The sequence below is a fragment of the Procambarus clarkii genome, chromosome 67 (assembly GCF_040958095.1).
Source record: "Procambarus clarkii isolate CNS0578487 chromosome 67, FALCON_Pclarkii_2.0, whole genome shotgun sequence".
Taxonomy (NCBI): domain Eukaryota; kingdom Metazoa; phylum Arthropoda; class Malacostraca; order Decapoda; family Cambaridae; genus Procambarus; species Procambarus clarkii.
In genome coordinates this window covers 22,948,029-22,975,833 of record NC_091216.1, presented here as the reverse complement: position 1 = coordinate 22,975,833, position 27,805 = coordinate 22,948,029, and the positions used below count along the sequence as shown (strand labels likewise).

The 27,805-nt window shown below is 36.5% G+C and overlaps 1 protein-coding gene across 3 annotated transcripts; it reads left to right on the top strand.

Annotated features, from left to right (window-relative positions):
- Pect (phosphoethanolamine cytidylyltransferase) lies at positions 1 to 27,570 on the top strand. 3 transcript variants are annotated; one of them, XM_069310441.1, is made up of 9 exons: positions 1 to 127; positions 5,382 to 5,519; positions 8,463 to 8,575; positions 9,911 to 9,977; positions 10,114 to 10,192; positions 12,230 to 12,376; positions 12,578 to 12,778; positions 13,871 to 14,091; positions 15,705 to 27,570. In XM_069310441.1, the coding sequence occupies exons 1-9, from the start codon at positions 30 to 32 to the stop codon at positions 15,820 to 15,822; spliced, it is 1,182 nt and encodes a 393-aa protein (XP_069166542.1). In that variant the 5' UTR covers positions 1 to 29; the 3' UTR covers positions 15,823 to 27,570. The 3 variants fall into 3 exon arrangements, with proteins under 3 accessions (XP_069166542.1, XP_045591112.1, XP_069166543.1); XM_045735156.2 differs by lacking the exon at positions 1 to 127 and adding an exon at positions 246 to 411; XM_069310442.1 differs by lacking the exon at positions 1 to 127 and adding an exon at positions 1,473 to 1,510.
- Positions 27,571 to 27,805: the final 235 nt, after the last annotated feature.

The window sequence follows — 27,805 nt, the reverse complement described above, 5'->3', positions numbered from 1 at the left end:
GGAACATCACCCTGAGGTGCGCAGCGCACATGCACCTCCTCGCGTGTCAACCCCCCTCACACACACACACACACACGCGCACTTTCTACCCCCAATTCCACCCTCCTCATACTACATTTAACCTCATGTATGCGATCCAATAAGTTTAATTGTAGTGGTAATGCGTGAGTGGTGTGTGTAATGGTAGTGGGCGTGGCTGAGCGTGCGTGCGTGTGTGTGTATGTGTGTGTGTATATGTGTGTGTGTGTGTGTGCGAGAGTGATTGAGTGCAGCGTCAGCAGCAGCCCGGCAGCACCCACAGTCTCTCTCGTGCAGCACCGCCGTCCGGGCCCACTTCCCCTCCGTGCTCCCTCACGCCATGGACGCTGCCGACACCCTCAGGAGGCAGGTGCGGGTGTGGGGCGACGGATGGTAAGTGTGGAGGCCCCCCTCGCCCGCTCTCTACCTCGGACACAAGGACATTTGTGTGTGATATGTGGCTCCCCGGCGTGTGCGTGTGTGTGTGTGTGTGTGTGAGGTGGTGGTAACGTGAGGCAGGTCTAGCCAGGATATGGGTCAGTGCTACCACTGGTGTTACCACTGGTACTACAACTGGTACTACAATTGGTACTACCACTAGTACTACCACTGGTATTGTCACAACCACTGCATGGGGGTTGTCCTGCCCACACCCTTTATTACTGCCGCAGCAGGTGTAGTAAGTGCCTCAGCAGGTGTACTACCTGCCGTAGCAGGTGCCACAGGTGTTGTCAGGATAACAAGTGCCGATATAACCATAAGTGTGGCAATTCGTGTCACTAATGACCACTAATGACCACACACTGCAGACGACATGCCCTCGTCCCGCCGCGCGTGCCGGCCACGGCTTCCGCCTCCCCCAGGCGCGCACACATGGCCACCTGGGTACAATTCCTTATAAACGGAATGCCGGTGTCATGCCAACTTTTGTTCTGGTTCACCATTAACTGTGATATAAATGGTGGGCAGAAGGAGCATGCGAGTGATGGGTAGGGAGGCGAGTGTTAGGGACAGAGGCGTGGCTACTAGAGATCAATGGGGTCCCTGCAGATCTCTGCTGATCTCTGCTGCACGACATGCACCAGAGATCTCTGCTGATCTCTGCTGCACAACATGCACCAGTCTCCTCTGCTTAGCATAGCCACCCTACAGGCACGCACCTGGCCACCACTGTCATTACACTGCTAGGGAGAGAATCATTTACCATCTCGCTGTGAGCAATCTTAACTAAAATCAACACACAATTGTTAAAAATATATTCTGCCTTACAAATCTGCTGCTCGCATTTTTTTTAAATGATTAGCTATTTAGACAAAGGAGTGGATGTAGTATGCATGGACTTCACTAAAGCTTTTGATAAGGTACCACCTGAAAGACTAGCATGCATGCATATGGGGTAAATGGTACAATACTAGAATGGATGAAATGATGGTTAAAACCAGGGCAGCAAAGGGTCATCCCAAACAGAAATGAATTTGAAAGGAGAAATCTGGTGAGTGCGAAACTGCAAGGGTTCCATTCTGTGGCCCTTGATGACATGAGAATATTAAAAACCACATAATCAAATTTGCACATGATGCTAAGATTTAGGGTAAAGTAGGAAGTGAGTGAAAATGTGGCCTTGCAAAGATCTACACGACTACAAATGTACAACTCTTGAATGTACAAGAATGTAACAACTCTTGTATATATCTCAAAAAAAAAAATAGTCAGGAGCCTGGCAAATTCTTTTTAATATTGAAAAATTAAAGAGCTTGCATGTGGGGCATAACAATGCATGTCACAACTACCAAATCAGTAACATTATCTTGCAACAGAGTGATGATGAAAATGACCTTGGAGTCTGAATTCACCAATCACTGAAAGTTGTGCAACAAGTGGGAATGGAAGTAAAAAAAAAAAAAAAAGACTATCTAGGAATAGTCAGACAAACCTTTGATTTCAAGGAAAAGAAGGTAGTTATTCAGTTGTATAAACCTTTGGTGTGCTCCCACTTGGATTATTGTAGCCAAACATTGAAGACCTGATCTTCAGAAAGACGCATCTTCTTTAGAGAAAGTTCATAACCAGGCAACAAAAATAATTCCAGAAGTAAGTAGGCTCTCGTACCAGGAATGGTTGAAGGCCACAGGGCTAATGCCACAAACCAGACATGACAATGCTGATCTTGTCAGAACTTTTAATTATACAGTACTGAACAATTTGGAGGATATTATTCCAAACAGTTTCTTTACAAGGTCAAATGTGACACAGACCTGGAGCAATGGTTTTATTTTAATTTACTCTAGTGCCACTGACACATTAGTGGCCTCGATGAGGACAGGAAGCCAGCAGCATGTCAAAGGTCCCCCCCCCCTTATTTGCTCCTAATCTTTTCCAGTTGGATTTTTTAAATTCAGTAGAGTTTTGGCACTTACAGCTTTGTCAGGTAGGCAGTTTCAAGCTCAAGCCACAATGTAGGACAAAACAGGAGGTGCTTTATCACCCATAGTTATAAACCCATTGAACTGCATACCCACCACAGCCATAAATGCCAAAACTCAATTTCAAAATCCAACTTAATAATATCAAGACAAATGGGGGCGGGGGGACCTTTGACAAACCAACTTTCTGTTCTTGTCGAGGCCATTCGAGATATGAAGGCCCTCAGGTAATTTCAGGCAAATATGCGAGTTGACCTATATATGACTCATAAATGGATCATAAAAAATGGGTTATAAATGGGTCATAAAAACTCATAAAAATCGGGCAGAAAATCCTGCGACAGTTCCCAAGATCAAGAAAGCTGTGAGAGTACTAACCAATCGGGGAAGAGTTGTCAAATTTCTGTGAAGCCCCTCCCGTGTTGAAATCTGTGGAAATGAACGAGCAGATGTGCTGGCTGCTGAAGGAGACCATATTGAATACTTACGTATTTATTTATTAATTTATTTACTGTATTTATATTTATTTGATGATTTTACATTCTTGTAAAATCATCATACTTCATACCCCAAGACTCTTCTACAAATTAAGAGGTATCATCAGGCAATATCACCGTGACAAGGTTACTGAGGAAAGGAGGATAGAACAACAAATCGGTGAATCTGTACGCTGGTACCATGTGGTTACAGCTTGCAATCCCAATCATTATGGACGAAGAGGAGGTGGCCGCAAGAGAGAATCTGTAATAGCAAGAATCTGTCTTGGATACAAATATCCACAGAGATTCAAAATAGCAACAACAGTTGAGAGGAGTTGCAGAATCTGTGGTGAGAGTGATTGACACTGCCTAGACCATTACCAGAGTGTGTGAACATCTAATAGTCATTAGGAATACTGTATGTGCAGAATAATAAACCCCACATTGTTTGAGTTAGAAAAATACTATTTGTCAAATACTGTGTAGATACTGTTCTGAAAGGTTCCCCCATTTTGCACCCCACAAGATAAAGTAAGTAATTAAGGGTTGATGAATGTTATTCTTGTTTGATAAGCTGTTTTCACTTGACAGTTTATTTATTTTATATATATATTACATAAATACACACTATATATAATAATAAGAATGTACAGTGGCTCTATGAGAGTACATAACATTGATGTTTTATATTCTTATTCTTGTAAAGCCACTAGCATGCATAGCATTTCGGGCAAAAACGCTATGAAGTAAAGTCCCAGCTGTATCTGGGTACAAGTGACTAAGATGAACAACCCAGCAGGTTTTCTTCCTATTGGGGAGTGTTGTACATGCTGCTATGGCAGTATGTTCACTCACAGGATAAGAGGTGCTGCCCAATAAACTCGCCCCTCAGGACAAAATAAACAAAAATTTAAACATTTTATGACTCATATTGTAAAGGACTGTGTTATCAGGGCTTTGGTGTCTAGTTTGTTTTTATCTAATAATGCACCCAGAGAACATAATCATTGGGTATCCATTTACTCGATACCAAGAGACCTCTTATCTGTTAAGGCTTTGCGAGATGATCGACTGTCTACAGACTTTTGTGGTGGTTGCATTTCTCCTGGACTGGGGTCACTGACCTTGTCTTTGCTGCTTCCCTGTATTCCTCATACAGTACTGTACTTGTTTTCATGTGGCAAGGCTGAAGATGTTTCCTGGCCAGGTTCTTCTGGTTACCATGTGGCTGGTTCAGGCCTAGATTTTGTGCCCTTCTAGCTCATTATTCCAGTCCTCAAATTTCTTCCAGAGTTTCCTGACTCTTCCAGTAGACAGTGGCTTTGACCTATGTAGTAGTTTGAGACTACCAATCTTAATGTTTGGAGTTTCTAACCCTTGGAAGAATAGTGGCAGGCCTATTGGTATCACATTTGCAGGTTTCTTTGCAGTGAGAGATTGCTAGAGTTTAACAGATGGCATGACAGTGCTAACTGCACTTTGCTACGTTAGTGTTAACACTCCCAGCCTGTACTATGTAATGGTAAATGAAAATATTATGCATAGTTTTCATGCATATTATTATTTATCTGTACTTAAAATAATTTGTATTATTTGTGTACAATATATAAATATATGCAAAGCATGTTTTGTCAAATTTTCTATAAGAAAACTTACAAATTAATTAGTTAATTATGCCAAAATGGCAATGTTCTGAAAACAGGATTTCACAAGAATCCAGATCAAGTATGGGACAGATTGATCTAGATTTCACTTGAATTTACCTGAGGGGTCACTAAAACATTAATGGCCTTGACAAGGACAGGAAGCCAGCAGCTTGTGAAAGGTTCCCTCATTTGCCCTGATGAATTTTTCCAACTGGCTTTTAAAATTTAACAGTTTAGGTATTAACGGCTTCGGAAGGTAGGCAATTCCATGGGTTTATAACCTTGTGGGTGAAAGATCTGTTTTAAATCCTACCTTGTGGAGCTTGAAACTGTTCCTCCTTATTTGTGGTTCATCTGACCTTTTGAATAAATTGTCATGGATTAACATCTTCAAAATTGTTCAGTATTTTAAAAGATTTGATGAGATCTGCCTGTCATGACTGGTTTGCAGTGTTAGCCGTGTTGCCCTCATCCATTCCTGGTATGGGAGTCTACTTAGTTCTGGAATGATTTTTGTTGCCTGGTGTTATACTGTACTTTCTTCAAAAGAGCCATGTCCTGTTGAAGATAAGGTTTCCTGCTTAGATATAATAATCCAAGTGTGGGCACACCAGAGATTTATACAGTTGAATCGCTACCTTCTTTTCCTTAAAGTCAAAGATAGGCTTGATTATTCCTAGGGTTTTTTATTTTATTTTAGGTGCACTGTAAATGTACACTATCATTATGCAAAGAAAATGTATATATAAGGTCTTGTATTTTTGTATTAGCATATATCATTATGCCTTCTAATATGTGATATGCTTTCTGTTCAGCTATGATATGGTTCACTTTGGGCATGCCAATGCACTCCGTCAGGCTAAGGCTATGGGAGACTACTTGATAGTGGGTGTGCACACAGATGAGGAGATCACCAGACACAAAGGGCCACCTGTCTTCACCCAGAAGGAAAGGTATGTAAAAGTGCCAATATCCTTTCCTTATATGCTAAATGGTGTTTACTTCAGCACACTTCTATTAAAGAACCATCATTAGTTTAATTCCAGTACAGTAAAATGCTTAGTGTTAGAAATTGAAGAAATTAGATTAACTACCCTATAGGCAAGTACTGTACCTCTTACTAACAGATGTAAGGAAATTATGGCAATTTGACAGTTTTCAATGTCACTATTATTGTGTATATATTTAGTTAACACACCATGCTACAGTATTTTATAATTAAAAAAAGATGCGACTTGATAATACTAGGGCAAAACTTAGAGTTAAAGGATCTACCTGTAAACATGAGGGCAGAAGGATGAATAATGCCCCAAAACACCTTAGTCACATGCAGTGGAACCTCGGCTTATGAATGCCCCTATTTGCGATTTTTTTGGGTTACTAGATCAATTTCTTCATAAAATTCTATTTGGTTTGAACTTTGCCTCAATTTGCAAGTTTGTTGATACTGTACATGTATGGGTCGACCGAACGCGTAGTTCCTGGTGGAACGGGCGACTGCGCCTCAGTTTAACAGTGTCTCCCACGTAGTAATGATCGCGCTTGAATTCTTTGTAAAGAATTTCATTGTTTTAAAGCTTTTTTGTTTCCTAAACATAAAAGTAATTATAATATACCATGCCATGGATTCCAAGAAAGTCAGTGGTTAGGTTCAACCTAAGAAAACACGTGAGGATGACCATAGAGGAAAAACAGGTCTCTATGAAAAGGTTTGTAAGACAAACAGTGAGCCACACCCAGGTCCTAGTGGTACACAGGCAAAACATAGGAGAGAGAGTACCAAAGAGAGGTCATCACTTGTCTGATGTTATAATGGAAGGGGACTCCCCTTCCAAACACTAACACCACCTCCCTCCTCACCGTCTTCAATATGTCAACAAGTCGTAAATAAATAATAATAAATAAATTTTTATTGAGGTAAGGTACATACATACAAGGTAAGATACAAAAGTTGATGGATTTATAGATAGAGCTAGTACATACAATGCCTAAAGCCACTATTACGCAAAGCGTTTACGGGCAGATAGAGTATCATTTAGGCAGATAGAGTAGAGTATTTCGGGCATCAATAGAGGTAAGCTATAACTTGTACATATTATAGTACAAAATATTTGTATGTGTTATGTATAAAATGTATTTTTAAGATAATATTTTTGGGAGTGTGGAACGGATTAATTCAATTTACATTATTTCTTGTGGGAAAATTTGTTTCGGGTTACGAACCATCTCTGGGAACGGATTAAATTTGTAAACGAAGGTATCACTGTAGTACAATTTGTTTGGCTGAGCCGACCATTGTTCACAGTTAGAAAACTTCACACCTTGGCTGAATTTGTCCTAGCACACTATGGTCAGCTGTGGTGCACTCTAATCTGAACTTTGGTAATGAATTACACACAGAGATCACACTAACGTGATGCATCAAATGAACAAATCTACAAGGGCTGTGACGAGGATTCGAACCTGCGTCCGTGAGCATCCCAGACATTGCCTTAGTCGACTGAGCTATGACAGGGTTAAGAGTTGAAACCGAAGTTCAGTAGAACTTCGGTTTCAACTCTTTTTACCCTGTCGTAGCTCAGTCGATTAAGGCAGTGTCTGGGATGCTCCCGGACGCAGGTTCGAATCCTTCTCACGGCCCTTGTGGATTTGTTCATTTCGTAATGAAGTATGGAGACCTTGCCTTCAAGAGGTCATGAGGTTCAGAGCAGACAAAAATTATCCCAGAACAAAATCAACTTTTATGATGGGGAAAGGTTGAAGGCCTAATGACTACCACCTCCATAAACCAGATAAGACTGATCTCGTATACATTTAAAACATTGAACAAATTAAGAAACATTAATCCTGACCACCTCTTTTAAAGGTTCAATGTAACTCATACCAGGGGCTAAATTAAGCACCACAAGCCACAATGTATTATAGATACTGTGGTCTCCATGCTTGAACATGGTAAGGAATTTATGCTACTTAATGCAGCATAATTCGACTAATCATCCCAATTAATGAAATTGTTTTACTGTTATTGTCAATATTAAATAGTGTAAATGTGCTATATTAATATTTACCTCTAAAGCTACAGAATCTGAAACAAAGTACAGTACCTGTACTGCAGTTTACATTCATTAGCATTAGATATCACTAGAAAATATTTATAATTTAATTTCTTAATTTTTGTATTTATGCTCGTTAACTTTTATCTCGGAATATTACTACCTTAAAATATAATAATCCAAACATTAATAAGAATCTGTCGGATCCATGAGGAGAGCTTGAACCTATGCACTGGGTGTTCCCAGGCACCCGCATCACGGCTCTTAGTGGATTTTCTCATTGATGCATCATGGTGTGATTACTTTCTATGTACAAACATTAATCTTACATGTTAGCATGTTAGTCATAATTTGATTTGTAGCTTTATTGAAAGTGCATATACCGAATATGTAATCAGTGTAATTATATCCCCTAATCTGTTAAATTATTAATATCTATCTTGGTAATCTTTGTACTTTTATTACTAGTTAGGTTTTCTTTGGGTTTTAACTTGCCGTGTTATGTTCAATGAGGTTCAGCATTGTGCCAACTTTTTTTGTAGATGCACTATTCTCAAGTTTTATTTATTGATATACAGTATTTCTTTATTGACAACCATTTGCCAATCTTTTTGACTGTTAGTAAAGTTATCATTGATCATTTGTATTGAAACTCATCTTTGCTTTTTGTCTTTCCGTGAAAATAAGTTTTGTTGAGCATATTGAAAGTGTTTACCAAAACTTGTTTTAAAATTAAATGTAGAAATTACTCAATCATACATTGTTACTTGTGAGCCATAAAATTATTTTGCAGGGGTTTTGATTATTGTACTGACTAATTGATTGATTTATTTGCACCCGCAGATATAAAATGGTACGAGCAATCAAATGGGTGGATGAGGTGATTGAAGGAGCCCCTTATGTTACCACCATAGAAACCTTGGACAAGTATAATTGTGATTTCTGTGTACATGGAGGTAAGAATTTCAAATGAAGTCCATATGGTCATCTCTTCACGGTGCACATGACTGAAAAAATAGTTAACAAATCAAATGGAGGAGAAATTGCATATAGTGATTGAAAGGGTTAATGGTAATGGGTGGAGGTGCACACTTTGCTTGCCCCTGTCCTGTCTCTCATTATTTCCGTGCATGTCCTTGCTCATAATCGAGGATCCCGAGTTCAATTTCCCAGGGAGACAGAAGTGATTGGGCGTGTTTTTTTTTCACGTGATGCCTCTCTTCACCAACGTGAACCCTCATCACGGCCCTTATAGGATTTGTTCAGTCTAGATAGGACTGGTATGCTTGGTTGCAAAGATTGTGGATTTTTAGCTATGGATAGGCTGTTACTTTTCTGTTGCAAAGAGGAATTGCTGGTGATGTGTAGGTTCAGGCATGTTTCATTTGAATGGCCTGCAATTATAGCTGGATATTTAGAGCACAGTTTTCTAACACTTGTCTATTTGACAAGTACATTTTTATAGTCCAACATTGACTTTTTTCACTTATTTATACAGTACCTGTATATACAAGTTATTCTTGTAAAGCCACTAGCACACATAGCAGTTTTGGGCAGGTCCCAGATCCTAGTTTTCCCCGGAATACTGACCCACCAAATTGTTTAACCACCAGGTACCCATTCACTGCTGGGTGAACAAAGGCGTACAATTAAGGATTGGCACCTAGTCAACCCTACTGCACTCATTTTAATGGGTGGCTTATAAACTTCAAAGTATCTCATTTTTAACATACGATAGGGACTGTGCTGCAATGTTGTACTGCATATGACAATTAAAATGTAGTAAAATACAGTGGTGCATCGATTAAGGAATTTAATCTGTTCCGGCACCGAGTTCGTCACGAGAAACGCTCGTCTTGCGAAACAACAAAACTGTCGTCGGAGGCGTCCGAGGCCCAGCGGACGCATCTGCCTTCAAAATCTCACCATGGATAGTTTTAGACATATTGATGAAGGTTGCAAGATCAAATAGAGTAAAATTCTAAAATTAAATTTCTTTTATGCAATTCCTCAGTTATTATTGCCCCGCAAAAAAAAAAAAAAGACAAATCCCTATACTGTATGTGTATTTGTAGTTTTTTTTTTTTTTTTTTTTTTTTTTTTTTTTTTTTTTTTTTTTTTGAGCAGTTTGTAATTGAAGCAATAGTAGTGTGGGTTATAATGTTTGGAGTTTTTCCCTTGACATTTTCTACTAATCATTTTACTTTTAAATACTTTAATATTGCAAAAGATTTACACAATAAAAGAAAGAACTAAAAGTATTTAAAAGCGTCTTATTATTTTTTCCTCAGACGACATCACTATGACTGCCGATGGGGTGGACACCTACCACATAGTAAAGGCTGCCAAGAGATACAAGTGAGTTGGACTTTCAAACAGCAGAGTAGATAATTTAAATTGTTTGAAGATAATTCCATTTAATGTGTTATTCTTGTTATTTCTGAAATAATTAATGATATGGTCTTGAAAAAATCATGTTACTTAAAACCTACAGGGAATGCAGGAGGACAGAGGGAGTCAGTACAACTGATTTGGTTGGAAGGATGTTATTAATGACCAGACAACACCAGCAGGTAAGGTACTATGCATTTATATGTGAAGGTTTAGGGCAATTAGTCATCCATCATTACCGCACATTTTGTTACAGGGTCTGCATTAAGGAAAGAGATTTTGTTTATGATGGAAACAATATGATTTGCAAGTATACGTGTACAGGTATAAATTATAACACAATAATTAAGGTGTTTGCTAAAATTATTTTAAGTATGAAGATGTTTACTAAAATTTGCTTATGTTTGATAAAATCTAAACATAGGAAGGAAAGAGGGTAGCATTACTAGTACAAGATAGTGTAAAATATTTGTAAGCTAGTTGTAATAAGGGTAGGTAGAAGCATGTGTACATTGCAGGTGCATTTGCCAGCAAGCAGTATGAGAGGCTTAAATGAATTAACAAGTAATGTAGCTAGGTTAACAAAATAACATGTAATTTGGTAAAAAACAAAAGAAATTTGACTGTGACCACAACTTGGTAGCTTAATGACAGGCAAAAGAATCAAAATAATCCTAAATTCAAAATTCATATACTGTATAAGAAATGTACTGGGAAAAATGGCAAATTAAAATGGCCGAGGCAAATGAGGATTCCTCGGAAAGGTGCCACTGAATAATGGCATCACGACAAGATCTCCAGACAAGATAGGTGAATGAGCATGGGTGGGGGGAATGTAACGAGGGAGAGTCCAGGGATTTAAGGTTATGCTCTACTGCTGGCCAGTAGCCTGTATAGTGGGAGGCTAGACATCCATTCGTGTATGGAGGGTGGGTAGTTCTGCCAGCCACACTTTCCGTGGTAGAACTTCAGGAGGTTGCATATCGGTGCATAACTACTAAGCAATGGGACCATTGTCACATATACAGATGAAGTGCATACAGGCATGGTGCTGGAGGCTTTTCTTAACTGCAAGGTATGTTTGCTGTGATATGTTGAAGGGCATGCACATTGGTTGTGCAGAGGTCTGGGGTTATGGCAGGGGAGAGTTCATCCTGTATTGACATGTGGTCCTAATATACAGTAGCTGCTAGAGGGTTGCAGAGGGTCAAAGTACGACAGTTTTACGATGTTCCTAGCACAAAGCTGTTGTAGGTTTCCATGTGATATTGATAGCAAAGTGTTTTGTTGGCTTTCAACCTAGAGACTCCTTTAAAAATGTAATTCAACAAGGATCCTGTTGCAATAACTGGTGGCTATAGTCCCTGGATGTGTTGGGCAAGGTTGGGTTTGTGTCCAGAAGTAAGGGTTGCATCGACAACATGGCATGATGGGGGTAGCATCTTCCAGGGAAGTAGTGTGCCATGGTTCCCCTGAAAACATTACAGTAAATTGTAAGGTGATAAGTGCAATGATTGTGTAGTGGAAGTGGGGAAAACAGAAGTAGAGGATGAAACAAACTTCCAAATATGCTTAATGTTTACTCTTAAGCAATTAGAAACCTCTCCAATTACCGGGCACACTAAACTTTGGAATTATGACAAGTGTCTAATATTCAACACACACATTCTAGCACAATGCAATTTGGCTAAAGTGACACGGTGCACAAACTGAACCTTTGCTATAGATGTCGGTAAAAATGAAAGTACAGTATCGAAGAATGGTAGAAGACAGTACAGTTGTTGGTATTTACTGTAGAAACAGTATACTGTAGATGTAATGAAATGTATAAGGAACAGTGCAGAAGCATTTAAATTAATTTACAAACCATAATAGACTAAGGAAAACTATAAAGGACACTGCTAATGGGTATTGATTCCCCCCCCCCCCCCCAGGGATATTTCTGCACGGGTCCTAAGCCTCTGGCTGGCCCACTAAGTGTTTCATGTTTCTGTTTTACTTGCGTGGAGAATGAGTATTTATGACTTGTATGTCGCCATGAATGTAAACACATTAAAACAAATTGGGTGCTAAAATGCCAGTGCCTTGAGGGAAAACCAGTGAATTACATAACTAAGCTGACAGGAGATATCCTATACATGGCAGATGCCCAAATTTGTCAGTATTCAGCAGAAAATAGCAGAGATTATGCTTTTTTAAAAGTCTGTGTTAAATTGCAGGTTGGAGAGGCAGAGTACCTTGTGGAACGCGGCCATTCAGATAGCTTGGGAACTGATGCAAGTGCTCGTTCACCATGGACAGGTGTGACACAGTTCCTACCGACAACACAAAAAATAATTCAGTTTTCCTCGGGGCTTACACCAAAGGTAAGTAACGTTAACTATATACCAGTACAGTACCTAATTTTCATTATAGCTATATAGCCAGTGTTGTATAAATTATATTTTTAAAATGGCAATAATTATGGTGATTAAGGCCAGCCATACAATTATACTTATTTTGATAGCTTGTACAGTATATATATTTTAATGATTGGAAATGTAACATACAGTATTTTTCCCTTATAGCCAGGTGACAAGATTGTGTATGTAGCCGGAGCATTTGATCTGTTTCACGTTGGACATCTGGACTTCTTAGAAAAAGCTAGACAGGAAGGAGACTTCTTGATTGTGGGGCTCCATACAGATCCAGTCGTTAATCGGTACAAAGGGGCCAATTATCCTATTATGAATCTGCATGAGCGTGTTCTTTCTGTTTTGGCTTGCAAAGTAAGTAATTTATAAGTTTTATCTAGTTATTAGCTTCACATGATTGGTTACTAGATGATTAAAACTTGCATAGCATTGTGATGCACAAACTAATTTTCCAAACTAAAGTATGGAAAAGCAGATATATTTGAAGACCAGACCACACACTAGAAATTGAAGGAACGACGACGTTTCGGTCCGTCCTGGACCATTCTCAAGTCGATTGACAATCGACTTGAGAATGGTCCAGGACGGACCGAAACGTCGTCGTTCCTTCAATTTCTAGTGTGTGGTCTGGTCAACATACTTCAGCCACGTTATTGTGACTCATCGCCTGCAGATATATTTGAAGTTTAGAAATAGGTATTGAAGTGTGAGGTGTCATTGTCCTTGATCTTTGCGTGTGGGTAATTCTAAATTAATTAACATTCCAAGCTAAAGTAATTAAAGTACGGTATTATGTTAAAAGACTTCTTGCCTGAAAAATACTGTAAAAATACTTGGAATAATTTATTAAACTAGAGCATGTGAATAAAATTTTGGTAATGAGTTAATGCTTGAGAGATTAAAATGAATACTTTAAACCTTATATGGTAAATTTGTAATAGGTACAGTTGCATAAATTATTAAGATAGAGCATTTACACAGAACAATAGTGAAGTTGTGCATTTTGTTCTTCCCGTTAAAATAGACAAAATGCAATGGTGTAAGTGATGTATGTATGAGGAAGTTTTGAAAGGGATTTGGGACACCTTTTCCCAAGAAGTAAATACAGTGAAAGGTCTGGCCCACAGATGATTCCAGCCTCACCCTGTAGCTTTATAAACACCACCCCACGACAAAAATGAATTTCAAGGGCCCCATGTATGAGCTGAAGTAGAATACAGCTCTTGACTAACAGTATTTATAAAAGGACATACTGGTTATTCTATTATTAATGAATCTTTGAATACAAAATCAGTAAACCAGGTTTTTTTTTTTTTTTGTAATCTGGCTAATTTAACTATTAATATTTTAGATTATTATATAATATTATTGATACAGTACTTGATATACTTATATTGTCATATACTGCAATTTACACTTTATGCTAACAGATGTTTACCATTTCAGTATGTGAGTGAAGTTGTGATCGGTGCCCCATATTCAGTGACGTGTGATTTGATGGACCAATTGAAAGTAGACTTGGTATGTCATGGCATGTCGGAGATTATGCCAGATGCTGACGGGTCAGACCCATATATCGAGCCCAAGAACAGGAACAAATTTAAATTGCTGGATTCTGGAAATGACATGACTACCCAGAGGATTGTTGAGAGGATCATTGAACACAGGTGAGACATGTATAGCACTATTAAACATGGGTGAGATGTGTACAGCGCTATTGAACATGGGTGAGACATGTATAGCACTCTTGAAAATGGGTAAGACATGTATAGTGCTATTGAACATTGGTGAGACGCATATAGCACTATTGAACACATGCGAGACATAAACGAACGTCGTTTACCTTATCTTGGCTCTCGTTTTTCTACACTTTCTTTCCAGGACCATGCGAAAAAATATGGTGGGTGCTTCGCCACTACTTTTAACCCTTTCTATGTGAATTATGGTAGTCCTTCCCTAATCAGGATTGTTGACAAATTTACAAATTGTTTCTTGTGAACTCGTATAAAAATGGTGGCATGCTCTGGGGAAAAAAGCACAACATTCTAGGTGCTATATAGTTTGGCTGTGGTATGATCAGAATGGGAGATTTTTCCCAATAGTTACTGATCTCTCCCGAAAATACAAAATTAGAAACAAAGTACTGTACAGTTTCTAGAATTTTTTTGTTATTCTTATAAACTTAATGAAAAAAACATGTGTAAATTACATTAAATTGACAAAGAAAAATCAAATTACTGTACTTTAGGTTTGGCAGCAAAAATAACTAGGTGCCTTACTACTACTGTCCAACACACACTCCATAGTGGTACATTTGCAACAATGACTCAAAAACAATCTGAAGAAAGTAACTGGCCGACCGGGAGCCGGTCGGTTGAGCGGACAGCACACTGGACTTGTGATCCTGTGGTCCCGGGTGCCGGCAAGAAACAATGGGCAGAGTTTCTTTCACCCTATGCCCCCTGTTACCTAGCAGTAAAATAGGTACCTGGATGTTAGTCAGCTGTCACGGGCTGCTTCCTGGGGGTGGAGGCCTGGTCGAGGACTGGGCCGCGGGGACACTAAAGCCCCGAAATAATCTCTAAGATAACCTCATGATAACTATTTTTAGAAGTACTGTACAGTATATGAAATGACTGAAATGTATATATATATTTTTAATTAGATACGTTAAGCTTCAGTAAATTCATAAATTTCAAAATAAAGCATTGTTACTTTCTTCAGTTTGTCATCTTATCGTACCAGCAAGCTGCCTTGTACTCCATACCAAGCAACTTGTCGTACAGTGCACATTTTATCCATGACTCCTTATGCACGACAATAGAGACTTAAACACAGTTTTCTTATTTAAACTTATTTCGATAAGCCCAGTGAGTCATAGGGCCCAGCAGGTACACTGTATTTAATTGGAGATTGGTTAATTAAGCATTGTATCTGCTGGGTAATGGGGCTAATGGAAAAAGTTCAGTGTTTTTTTTTTTATTTCTAGTATCTTGGAATATGGAAGCAAGGCTATTTCAGTGATTCCCATCCAGTTTTCCTTAACACAAGCATCTATCAAACTCCAGGATGCTATACTAATAAATCTCTTGCTTCTCATTCATGAGTCATTGTATATTTTTGGTTTTAGGAAAAAAAAAATAATTTTAAAATTGAAATTAAATGTGATGCTTTTGTTTAAATTATTAGGCTATTGGCTTGCAATACAAATATTCAAGTTATTAAATAAATTGTAACAAAAATTAAGACATGTTGGTCTGAGGTTTACAGTGTTTTACAGGTTGGAGTATGAAGTGCGAAACAAGAAAAAGGAGAAAAAGGAGAAGGCTGCATTTGCTGCGTACATGAAGGCGAAGGCCGAGGGTCGTGTTGACATCAGTCCAATAAAGGGAGATTGACCAAGTGTCCCAAATATTAAAAGTGGCTCGTGCAGTATAGTGTGATCTTCATATTTATTGCAAATATGTTTTATAAAATTTATAAAAAATAATTTTTAACAATCACACATGGTGGGCCTTTTTATTATAAAGAGTTGTTCCATTATCAGGTTTTGGTAACCCAGGTAAATTCATGCTATTACTGTACTGGGGTCTATTCATTGTGAAATAAAGAGGATTTTATGTAAGACACTCGCTAATATTACAACTGGTTATAGGAGCCGATTTCATTTGGCTAAGACCACTAGTACAGTTTAACCAAATACAATACAGTATAACGAACCTCAAAATTTTGCGTAAAGGATACACAGTATATTATTTGTAAAGCAAGTACACAAATTATATAAAACATGAGTCACTATATAGTATAAATATTGTAAATGGTTTTCAGTAAGTATTTGCACTTCATTCTAGAAGAGAATGAACACAAGAATAAAGCAGGTCACTGGCCATGTGATCGTATGCTCCGACAGCATGGTGCTGTCATTGGGGAGCTGTCTGGATATAGCTTGCACCCAGACTATAAAGCTAATGACGATTCTATTGCTTGTCATATCATTTTGGAAATAAATATTTCGTTCTTGCCTGAAGAAAATTACAAAAGTTATTCTAGTCACCTGAGCAATAAATAAGCCGTTAAACTTTTGGTCATCATGAAACCTGGAAAAGGTGGCTATCTTGGGCTTGGGGTCTTTATTGTTGTTATTATTATTATAAATGATTGAAGCTCTAAATTTGATAGTAACATTTGAGGGTATATAGAGAGTAATGTGTGAAGTTTATGATCATTCCTGTTGTAAGTTATGTAGTGTGTGAGAAGTTTGACTCTAGGAGTGGTTCAATGCTCTGACATGAGGATAGGTAGTTGCAAATATATAGTAATTCTTCCTATACACTATCATATTCAGTGAATACATAGATAAGATATAAATTATGGTTAGTTTTCTGTTGAACTTGAAGTTTGAAGTACTGTATGTGAAGCTAGTCAGAATGCAATGCAGTGGTTCATTTACTATGAAGATAATTTTTTTGGTGACCCAGAGTTTTTTTTCAAGCTTTGCAGAGGCTAAAAAATTAATACCTTTTATAGTATATTGTTATTTAAAGAAAAAAATATAGTACAGTATTATGTAACCTATAATTTTAACCACTAAACTTGAACACGTTTGATGTTATATTTTATGCTGTTATGGTTTACTCTGCTTCCAGGGTTGATCATCTGTAACCTTACACTCAATAGATTTGCACACAGAGCGCAACCACTGGGATGAACTGCGACTCTTGCCATAACAATTGGATTCCAAAAATGTCTATAGTTAATTTTTTGCGTCTTAGATAAGTAGAAAAAAAAAGAGTACAGCTTCTTGTCAGTCATAATGTATGTGTTGAGGGAGAGGGAGGGAAGTTGTGTGGATGAACTTTTAATATATTACATCACAGAAGAATGATAGTTGTGTACATAGTGACCATTGCATATGTTGGTGATGAAAGTATTTTTAATTACTTTAACTAATTTTTACTTTTCTCACGGCTGCTCAGTCAGTTTGTATATGCAGCTTTTTACTTTAGACCTTTTCATTGTCAGTCTTATGGAAGTAATTTCCCCACATCTCTTATTTACATTTAGTTTTAATCACTAAACACAATCTAAATTGCTGTTGGGGTTTAATGGTTTTGAAAGTAAAATTTGAACATTCCTCAAATATTTTTATTGGTAACTCTGAAATTAGTATGCAAGTTTAAAAATTGGGGCACCAGTTGTGTGTCCATTTCCTCTGAAGATTTAACAGGCAAGTGTCTTGATCTTCACATATGAAAACACATTTTAAATATTAAGAAAATTATTAATTAGTTAAAACACTAAATATCATTAATATTGTACAGTATATTCATATAGCCTTTTAGATATGATAACATTTAAACTGTAACATTTAAAGTTGCAAAAAATGTCTGTAAATAAACCAATTTTAAAAATTTCCTAATTAAGCTTACTTGTTTGACTTGGTATCCTTAGAAGTGTTAGCTAATTACTCGAGTGGTAATATGCAAGTGTCAGATTAGCCCAAGTTGTCTTGTCAAAGCTTTGGTCTACACAGCCAAATCATGAGCTCACTTGATTAGACTTACAGTACCTTACTTGCAAAGTGAAAATTTAGTTCAATTTCCAGAATTGTAAATAAATGGTGTCCTTGTTTAGCAAGCAAGGGATCCCTAAGTGACAGATGAATTAATGAAATTAAATTATTTATGAAGGTTATGTATGGTATAAATAGTAATATCCCATCTTAAATGGTCACTTGTTTAGTTTCACTTTATAAACACTGAAATAACTAAGGAATAACTTGCTTCAGAATATTTTAAAATATGAATGTTACCTAATGTACATACCTCTTGAAGAAACATTTTTTTTTGTGCAAGTTTCTTGATGGCTGATGAACAAAGAAGATTAATAATGACAGCATTTAGGCACTTTGGAAGATTTTCAGGGCTTCCTGTATATATTGACTTTCACAATATTTGTCCTTTAACTGATTTTTGCAACATGTGGGTGTGCAGCTTGACTATTACGTACATCAAGGTCTGTGTATTTGAACATTGTCTGTCAATTCAGTGTGTTTTTGCTTTATAAGCTGTTGTACAAAATAACTTCAAAGTGCCGAATATAGAGGTAAATGTTGATTTATTTCAAATGTGATACAAATTTTTTAGAAATTGTTAGAAATTCAGACATATTTAAATCCATACCAGGTACACACAGACATTTTGTAACACTTGAGGGATCTATTATTTTTGTTTGTTTTTGTTTTTTGTAAAGGTGGGAGGTAACCCAGTAAGAGGAAAAAACCATTGATACAAAGATTTACTATACTGCTTTTAATAATTGGTATATAATTTTGCAAATTTGTTATATTAATCATCCTGTGCATAACTTTCATATTAAAATTTAGTTGCCATTTTGAGATACAATACAATAGTGCAATAGTGTGGTAAAATTATGGATATTTTTTATGAATATTTAATAATATATTACTAGTTTGTAATGTTCTGCATTGTTCCTGTAAAGACCTCAAATTTTCTTCTAAGGTGTTTTAACCCTTAGACATCAGTTATCGTCAGTTGTTGATTCACGGTTATCATATGAAGATTTACAAAATTATTGTCTGGGTTTTACATGTATGATGCAAATTATGGACATGTGGGTCTATGTGTATGTAATGGAGTTTAGCTTGACCCATGATAAAAATCCTGCTACCATTTCATGGTACAAATGCAGTTATCGTCATGAATGTTACTAGAGGAATGTGGTCGTTGTCATATGACAATTTAAACAATTATTGTCTGGGTTTTACATGTATAATGCAAACATGGATATAATAGCTCTGTGGATATAAATAAATGAAAAACGAGCGATGAAACAATCGGTGAAACATCGGAGGATAAAACGTGAAGCGTCAACAAAAGTCAAGCACCAGACGTTGACAAGTGCCAGGCACAGCCTTCAGAGTGCCTCCACCCAGTCAAACTATAAATATTCACTTATTTTTGTGTTTTTCTTAAATTTTGCATATAGATTAATAATTCAATACCGAAAAATAAGTTTTTTGATTTTTTTTTTTTTTCTGCATAAGCCGGTATGACCATAGCCACTAAGGGCTACTTTGGCATTCCCGGGGTATTGACCATTTTCTTATCCAAAGTGATCCGTTTATACACATTTGTGATACTATTTATATCCTTATAACATTGATATATATGTAACAAAAAGTTACATATATAAAATTACATCAAAAAGTTTTGAGTAGTTGCAAGATGTTTATTAAACAATGTTGCAAGTGTTAGGCATCACTTGGTTCATACACCTCAAACATAAAACCATATTGTACTGACATAATTCAGTTATTTAAATCCTTTTATAATTACCCGAATACACTACCTTTTTTCTACAGCAATATAGATCAGTTGTGCTGTTGTAAATGTGCACAATTAATTGACCTACTGTGTAATGTTGTAGAAAAAGGAAATCATTATAATATGTTCAGGTCATTTTTGAAAGTGACTAATATACACACCAAGGAATGGAGAGTACAACCCTCCAGCTTTTCAAAAAATGTTCACTATTATTTCACATTGACAAAAAGATGGATTTCCGTACATTTTAATTTGTATGCATAAATTTGTGCTAAGTCCATCATATGATAAGAAAGTGTCATTTTTATGGAAAATATTAAGATCGAGAGATTTGAAGGAAAAACAGCATTCATACTGCAACAAGAAGTCATTGTGTCAATTTTGGAAACAAGTGTTGTATGACTAAAATTTATTGAAAAAAATTATTTTTATATATAAAGGTGCGGTAATATTTATTCTTGGTATAAAAAGTGTATTATTTGATTAATTTATATTATGTATACCAGTATTGTACTGTGTGCTTTAAATGTACATTTATAGGGCATTATGTCATTTTATTTGCAATAAATGTTTACATAATTCTTCATTTTTACAGGTAGGTTTTGGCATTCATTTTGTTTGATATAAATGTCTGCAAATCATTCTTCCATCTTATAGTAACATCAGAAATGTAAATATTTGTGGCATATAAATTTTATATGGAGTAAGATTTTTTCTAGTAAAGTAATTTTTGGATTTTAGAGGGAACCAGCATGTTCATAGACACCTGCTGCTTTTATCTCTTTTTGACCATTTTTTCACTGACAGTTTGGCCTCTTACACTCCCTTATGGAATTATGTACAATATCACGAAGAGTTCCAGGACCAAATGTCGCTACAATATATTCATGGAGAAATCAAAAACAAAATTAATGAACATGAGTTGTTGTTGGTGTGCGTTACAGCTGACGTGATGTGGCAGTATGGTGGTACCCGGTGCTACTGCTGTAAGCTCCAGCTGTTTGTGAGGTGTGGTATGTGGAACATGGTACATCCCAACTCTCAAATAATGGTTAGTGATATGATTTGATACTTGGGATTGTATGATATGCACACACCCTCAAAACAACCAGGTACACTTGGCAGTGGTTGCATTAATACACCATTAGAATGTGACTTTTTTTTTTTTTTAAATATAGTTTGTTTTAATATTTGAATTTTGTTGTGTATGAATTCATTAGCACCATAATTGTAGTGTAGAATATACCTTTACTAATTAGAAATGTGGATTTATACTCTACTATCTTCCTAGATTTTGTAGTGCACTTATTGTAATCTTAGTGAAATTGAAAGAGGCACATATTTGATCTTGCCACAAGAATGTACAGCATTTATTGATAAAGCTGTTAAGCTTGTTGGCATACTCTAGAAAAAACAGATTGTAATGCAGCATTCAGTGATGCATTATTTATAATATTGGTACCTGATCTATGTGATTAATTTGAGATGCCTTCGGTAAAATTTCTCACATCCTTGAGTTATTTCTTTATTCATCTGAACATCTCTCCTCTCTCCCTTCGTCTCATGTTTAACCATTTTACTGTACATACCGAATGGAAAAAAAGCACACACGTTTTGGAGCTGGACTGGTCGAGAGATTTTCATTTCTTGTTTAACACTTTGGCGTACCCCGCGCGCCACCCCTCAACTGTGCGATATGGGACCCAGGGTGTCATGGGAGCGTGCGTAAATTCTGAAAAGTGTATACTCTCTTCAACTTTGTCACCTTAATTCTCGTCCTACGAGATTAAATTTGGTATCATTGTGTTCGCAATAGAATTCTCTACAGCACTAAATGCATATAAACTCCAAAAGCCCGGGTAATTACCCGCAGCAAACAAAGTGCGAACGAGTTACCCAGGAGCGCGCAAACGCGATAAAATGTTTTCACTATTTTCACCTCAATTTTTGTCCTAGGTCTTTCATTTTGGTCTCAATGGGTTCGCAATAGAATTCTCTAGAGGAACATTAGCATATAAAATAAAAAACCTGGTCACGCTCCAACCGCCGACGAGTTGAAGACGGGCCACGCGTTAGCCGCGAGTGAGCGCTCAGATGCCTTCCAGCTACACTCCCAATTCCCTCCCTTTTCAAGCCTTTCTTTCGCAATTTTCTTCCTGGAAGGGCCTTGTTCATGATCACTATCCATCGTGGAGTAAGCATAGATAGTTTCTAAAGCCGCAGTAAGAAATATAGCCACGGAAAATAGCCGAAATGTTCACACGTTTGAGATGCGAGGGGAGGCGACATTGATCACAACAGTGGAGCGAAAACAATGGGCCCACGGCGTGTGCCAAGCCACCTGAGGGCCACGAGGCTCAACAAAGAAAATGGGAAGACATCGGCGCACATTTTAAAACCAGTCCCAAAAAAATCGGATAAAAACCTGATTTTTGGCGATTATTTAAAGTGAATGCTGCGTCATCCCCAGTATTACCGACAGTAAACGGATGACGCAATGCTGCGTCATGCCCGGGCGAAAGTGTTAACATTTAATTGTAATATTGAACACTACTACAGTATATAGAGCTGGCCCCATGTTTTTATTAGTGCATTTATCCTATATTCCAAGTGGTTTGATAATTCTGCATTACTAATTCATTTAAAAATGTGTACAGTATTTGTCTTTGGGTTGTCTTTATGTGAATTTGCTGGCATATGTAGTCACTAGTGTAACTTGGGCATTTCCACAGGGTAATGTGTTACAATTTTGTCATCTAACAACTGTCATGATGGTTTATATAATTATTACTCAAAAACATTAAATGTATATTTGTATGTAACAAATCCTGCATAACTTGTTTGTGTACTTACCAGTACAGTACACAGTGTTGTGTTGGCCACACAACGTAAGTGGTATCTTTTTATACCATTCCTCTACCTAAGAAATGCCCTTTTGATTAAAACTATTTAGATAAAAGTAGGATTGTGAAGTATTAATCACTTCTCAGCTGTGCAGTTATCATTGTAGGACACAGGTGAGAATAGGTAATCATTGTATATAGGAAGGTAAAAAATGTTGACTTGCTTTGAGTGCTGCATGAGCACTTGCGTATTTAGGAGTGTCTGGGTTTGGGAAATTCACATTGAATGACCCCCAGAAGAAATATAAGCAGCATGTTATGGGAGTTATCATGTCACTGGTGCTTTCAGAACAAAATGTAAAATTATGTTTGGAGAGCCTCTACTTTGTCTTCACAATTATTTTTTTGAAAGATGAAACACTAGTTTTTATGAAGCAAGTAACAAAACAATAATGTTTTGAAAGCACCAGAATCCTTATTTTAAAAACATAAATAAAATACATCTGGCATACAATGAACGTAGTATCTAAAGTTGATGGCATACAGCCAAAAGGTTTCATTCAAATAATGATTCATAGTTAAAATGAGTTACGTCACACCAGCAGCAAAGGACTGCAGATTTGCATAAGATTAAGTTGTGCATGGCATCATGTGAAGTTTGTATGCTTGTCATTATTCTTTTAAGAATTTTCAGCATTGACTCGAGTAAGTTGCAGTTCAAGTTTAGTACAGTACATTTTAGACTTGGAATAAGGCATTATAGTAATACTTTTTTAATCTGTATCAGATACACTGAGCACTGCACTGTGAGTGATAAAGCCATGCACTAAAATAAGTTGATGTTTTTATCATGGATGCATTATATAATTTTTATATATAATTCCAAAGAGGTACATCATGTACTGTAATGTCAGTGAACTGAATTTGAAATATAGAGGCACTGAATTAAGAGAATTGGTCATCATCTGAAAAAACTGCAATGGTAACAAATTATGATCACTTATATTCGTACTAGAGGTAATTGTGATAATTTATGCCACAAGTAATTGTAGTATAAATTATTCCTGAGGTAATTTATTCCCAAGGTAATTAGATGCTGCCACGAGTATTACACTGGTTCAATTACAAACTCAAAATTATAATTTGAGTGGTGTGCACTTTGATAGGGTCAGTGTTGGTTATTGTGTAATGGTCTTAGAGTAGCTTGTGACATGTATATAGTACTGTATATTAGCTTGGAGACAGTTATCATAACATGATTGCTAAAGCTGGAACTACCTCAGTGTCATTTTATATTGTGTTTCATGGTCTGAAGGCAGTTAGTTGAATTAGTAATACTTGCCAGTTATTGACATTTAGAAGTGGAGGAAAGGATTACACTGGCACAATAAATTTCCTTAGTAATGGAATAAAGGAACTATTGTAGAATTTCAATCTTGCTTCTTAATTCACTTGTTTTGTCGGGAATTAAATGTATTAGATTGCTATTTATATTATCATATAAGACAATACAGAATTAAAAAATTATCATGTAAATAATGATTTCTCACATACAGAATATCATAAAAGTTAAGTGCACAGCATTGCATAGTAAAGATTTAAGAAGTTTCTCACATGAAAGTATCGTTATTATTATAGGTTTAACGTTGGGGAGGGAGATGTGGTAATGCTGATTTTCTTTGTCACATTACAATTTTACCCGCAAAATGATCAAATATCACGTATTTATTAATCCGGATTCTATGATTGTGAGCCAGGAATAAAGGGTGGCATTAGCCAGCAAGCTGTAGTTTGTAGTATTACTAGTTATTAGCCCATTTTGGCCAAATGTTAGTAAAGATCATTTTCATTGTTATAGTGATAATTTAACACCAACCATAAGTTATATCTGTAAAATATATCTATATAGACAGATTGAAAGATAAAAATAAAGTATGGTCGAGTGATACTGAGGTGTATCAACCTCACAAAAATTTATTTTATTTACGTTTTAAAATAGTTTCTCATTAATATTATATGGAGGAGTGTGTCATACAGGTGAAGTGCCACATGTTGAAAGGCTGCTGAACCAAGTAGGTAAATAAATTACAATATTAGGAAAAAAAAGTTTATAATATGAGAAATTAGTTTGAGATATGGTCCTTTCATATGGGTTGGAAATTAAGAATTTGTGATTAATGTTCCTGCACAGTAATGTGAAAGGGAATAGTGACTCCAGTATAGCAAAATACTGTAATTATTTTTATATGTTAATGTGGTGTAAATTCTCACCTGAATTGGAAACATGGAAAACCAAACTTTTGTCCGCAGAATGATTGACGCCCAGTATCAGTGCTTGGCCTTTGAGCCGAACTTTCATTATAATTATGTGCATACCAATACTTTTTTTATTTTTTAAGACATCATTGGGACTAATATCTAGAAAGTCCCATTGATGCCTTCCATTTAGATGAAAAGTCAGCCTTGTTCACAGTTCCTGTGAAAATTTATAACATAAATATTGCTGGAATTTTTTTTATACAGTAAATCCTTTATTAATTTGAGATCAAGAAAATAATAAGTATTTTACATGTTTTGCTTAAGTGTGTGTGTGTGTTACTGTATATGAGTAAGTGTTTATAAGGATTATAATGTGTACATGGGTAGTTCATATACGTATCCAAATGCTAAATTAAGACCCAAATGAAGATAGATAGACAAGAATAGATAGACAAGAATTCCATTGTAAAATGTATTTAATTGAAAGGCCTGGAATATACATAAATTATATAGAGTATTAAATTTTTAACATTTGGGTTCATAACAACATTCATTGCTGTGTTTATATTTACTTTATAACTTGAAGATGATGATTTAAGATTAATATTTTAATAGAGCTTGTTAAATACACAACCACAAGTTTTAATTATTTGTTTGAACTATTTTATCCAGCCCGTCCTCTAAACAAAAACCCAAAGTTCATTTCACCCGCCAAAACCCATTTATGAATGAGAAACAGTTTACGCATGACTCGGAACTGATGACGTCAGAACACTTCCGGAGTAAGTGCTTTGCTGACAACTTTTGTTTGAAGCACAATGCTGTAAATGCTTTACCCGCGTACTACAAATACTGTACAAATACAGTAATCGGCAACAAAACCTTAGCACCTAACCTAACCAGTGCCTAAATATGCACAATATGCTAATATATAATATTAATTTATATTTGAGAAAAGTTCTGTTTTAAATGAACAGCATTGAAAAATTGATGAATGCGTCTTTGGGGTCAACTGCTGGATAGAATGAACTTGGTCTGAGGATGGGTTATTTTATCGTAATTCAGGCACTTTGGAACATATAGATTCTGTACTCTGTACAGTATATTAATTTTAGATTAATTCTGTGTAATTTATGACAGTTTCTAAGTTTTAATCATTGCAACCAAGCCATTGCATTATCTTGGACACTGAGAGACTTTGTGTACATTGATATAGTTGCAGTATGTTGTAAAGAAAGTGCCAGGTGCAGAGCAGGGATCTCAATTTATTAAAAGTTTTGTTGGTGTAGATTTTCAAGAATAACAAGGAATGGTTTTAAAGTAGGGTCTTGTATGATACCAGCCAGCAGTGTGCTGGTAGACAGCAACAAGCGAGTGACAATTGTTCCCAAACATTGTTAATGCCGACAAGCAGTTGAGCAAGTTGTTTGGTTGAGGATTCTTTTTATTTTAAGGCTGCTTTTTTGTTGGCTCTTGCGTCTAGTAGTCATGTTTGTGAACATTGACCAATTGACCACAAGGGGGCTTTTATTAGTTTTGTTTTGGAGACCACGACAAAAGTCCTTTTGTCCTTTTTGAGTAAGAGTTCCTTTCTTTTCATAGGTCTTTTGGTGATGGATGCTTGGTTGTGCAGCCGGGGTGTATCACTCCCTGTGATGCACCCCAGTCTGCGTCTTCTACATGCTACTCTTGCTTCCTGAGCTGCAGTACTCTTTGTCAGAACAAGTACTAGTAATCTAACTCAGTACACGTCACCAGTGCCCTTGGTGACTTGTTTCAAGGTCAGTCTTTCTAAGATTACCATCTGTCCACCTAGCAGTAAATAGGTGAACCAGGGCATTAGGTAACTGTTGTGGGTTGCATCTTGACAAAACTATATACAGTACTTATTTCTGGAGCTGCTGCATCGGCTAAATGTTGAATAAATTAAAGTTCTGTATGCTCTTGAACCTGTTCACAGTCTATAGTGTGCCTTGGGGAGGTAGTTGCAACTTATTAGGCTATATTAGGCATAAAAAAAATGATAAAAATCCTATATTGTTTTAATAATAAACTGACCTGAGAAATATTTAATTTGTGTAAATAATGAATGAAGTTGCATAGTGTGGTTGTGGTGTACTTTGAATCCAACTGAGTAACATTAACTGTTCTCTGTTTCCAGAGTTTTGAGTTTAAATGCTCGATGGAATTGCAATTTAACTTTTTAATTTTGAAATTAACCAATATAACCATTAAAATGAGAATCTAGCCACCAGCTTGTTTTAGCAGTCTTGTGATTACTGCCCTTGGCAATCGAGGGTCCTGGAGTCAATTAGAGTGAGTGGGCCACTAATGGGTCATGAATTTTGCCCTTGGCCAAGGGCAGTGAAGAAAAGGGTGAGTGGTTTGTGAAGACTGGCCTTAACTATCAAGGGTCTTGGAGCAGAGATGGGTTGTGAATTCTGTGCTGCCCTAAATTATAATTTGTGGTGCTATAACCTGTGTGATAAATATGTTTGGGCACAAAGGATGCTTCTTTGTTCTGATTTATAACAAAATTTTTAAGTGTCTTGACTGTAAATCTTGTGAGAATAGAATGCAAAACAATAAAATGTTAGATTATAAGAAAGGGTTCAGCAGTGTGTTGATGGTGCAAGTTTTGGAGGATATGATAGTGCTGTTTTCACCCCGATCTTATTTAATAAAGTTGTGGATTAAGTTATTTCTTTTATTTTCTCCCAAAAACCACAGTAGGCTAAAATCAAACACTGTACAGTATACTGTATATATATATATATGTCTTTTGATAATGAAAACTAAAGGCCAGTGGAAAAAATAGGTCCATATAAGATGACTTCCATGTTGTCTAAAGACTTGGTTAAATAATGAGGCTAAGGGAAGGATAGGGTGCTAGTGATGATGGTGAGGTTGGATGATGGAATGAAAATTAGGGT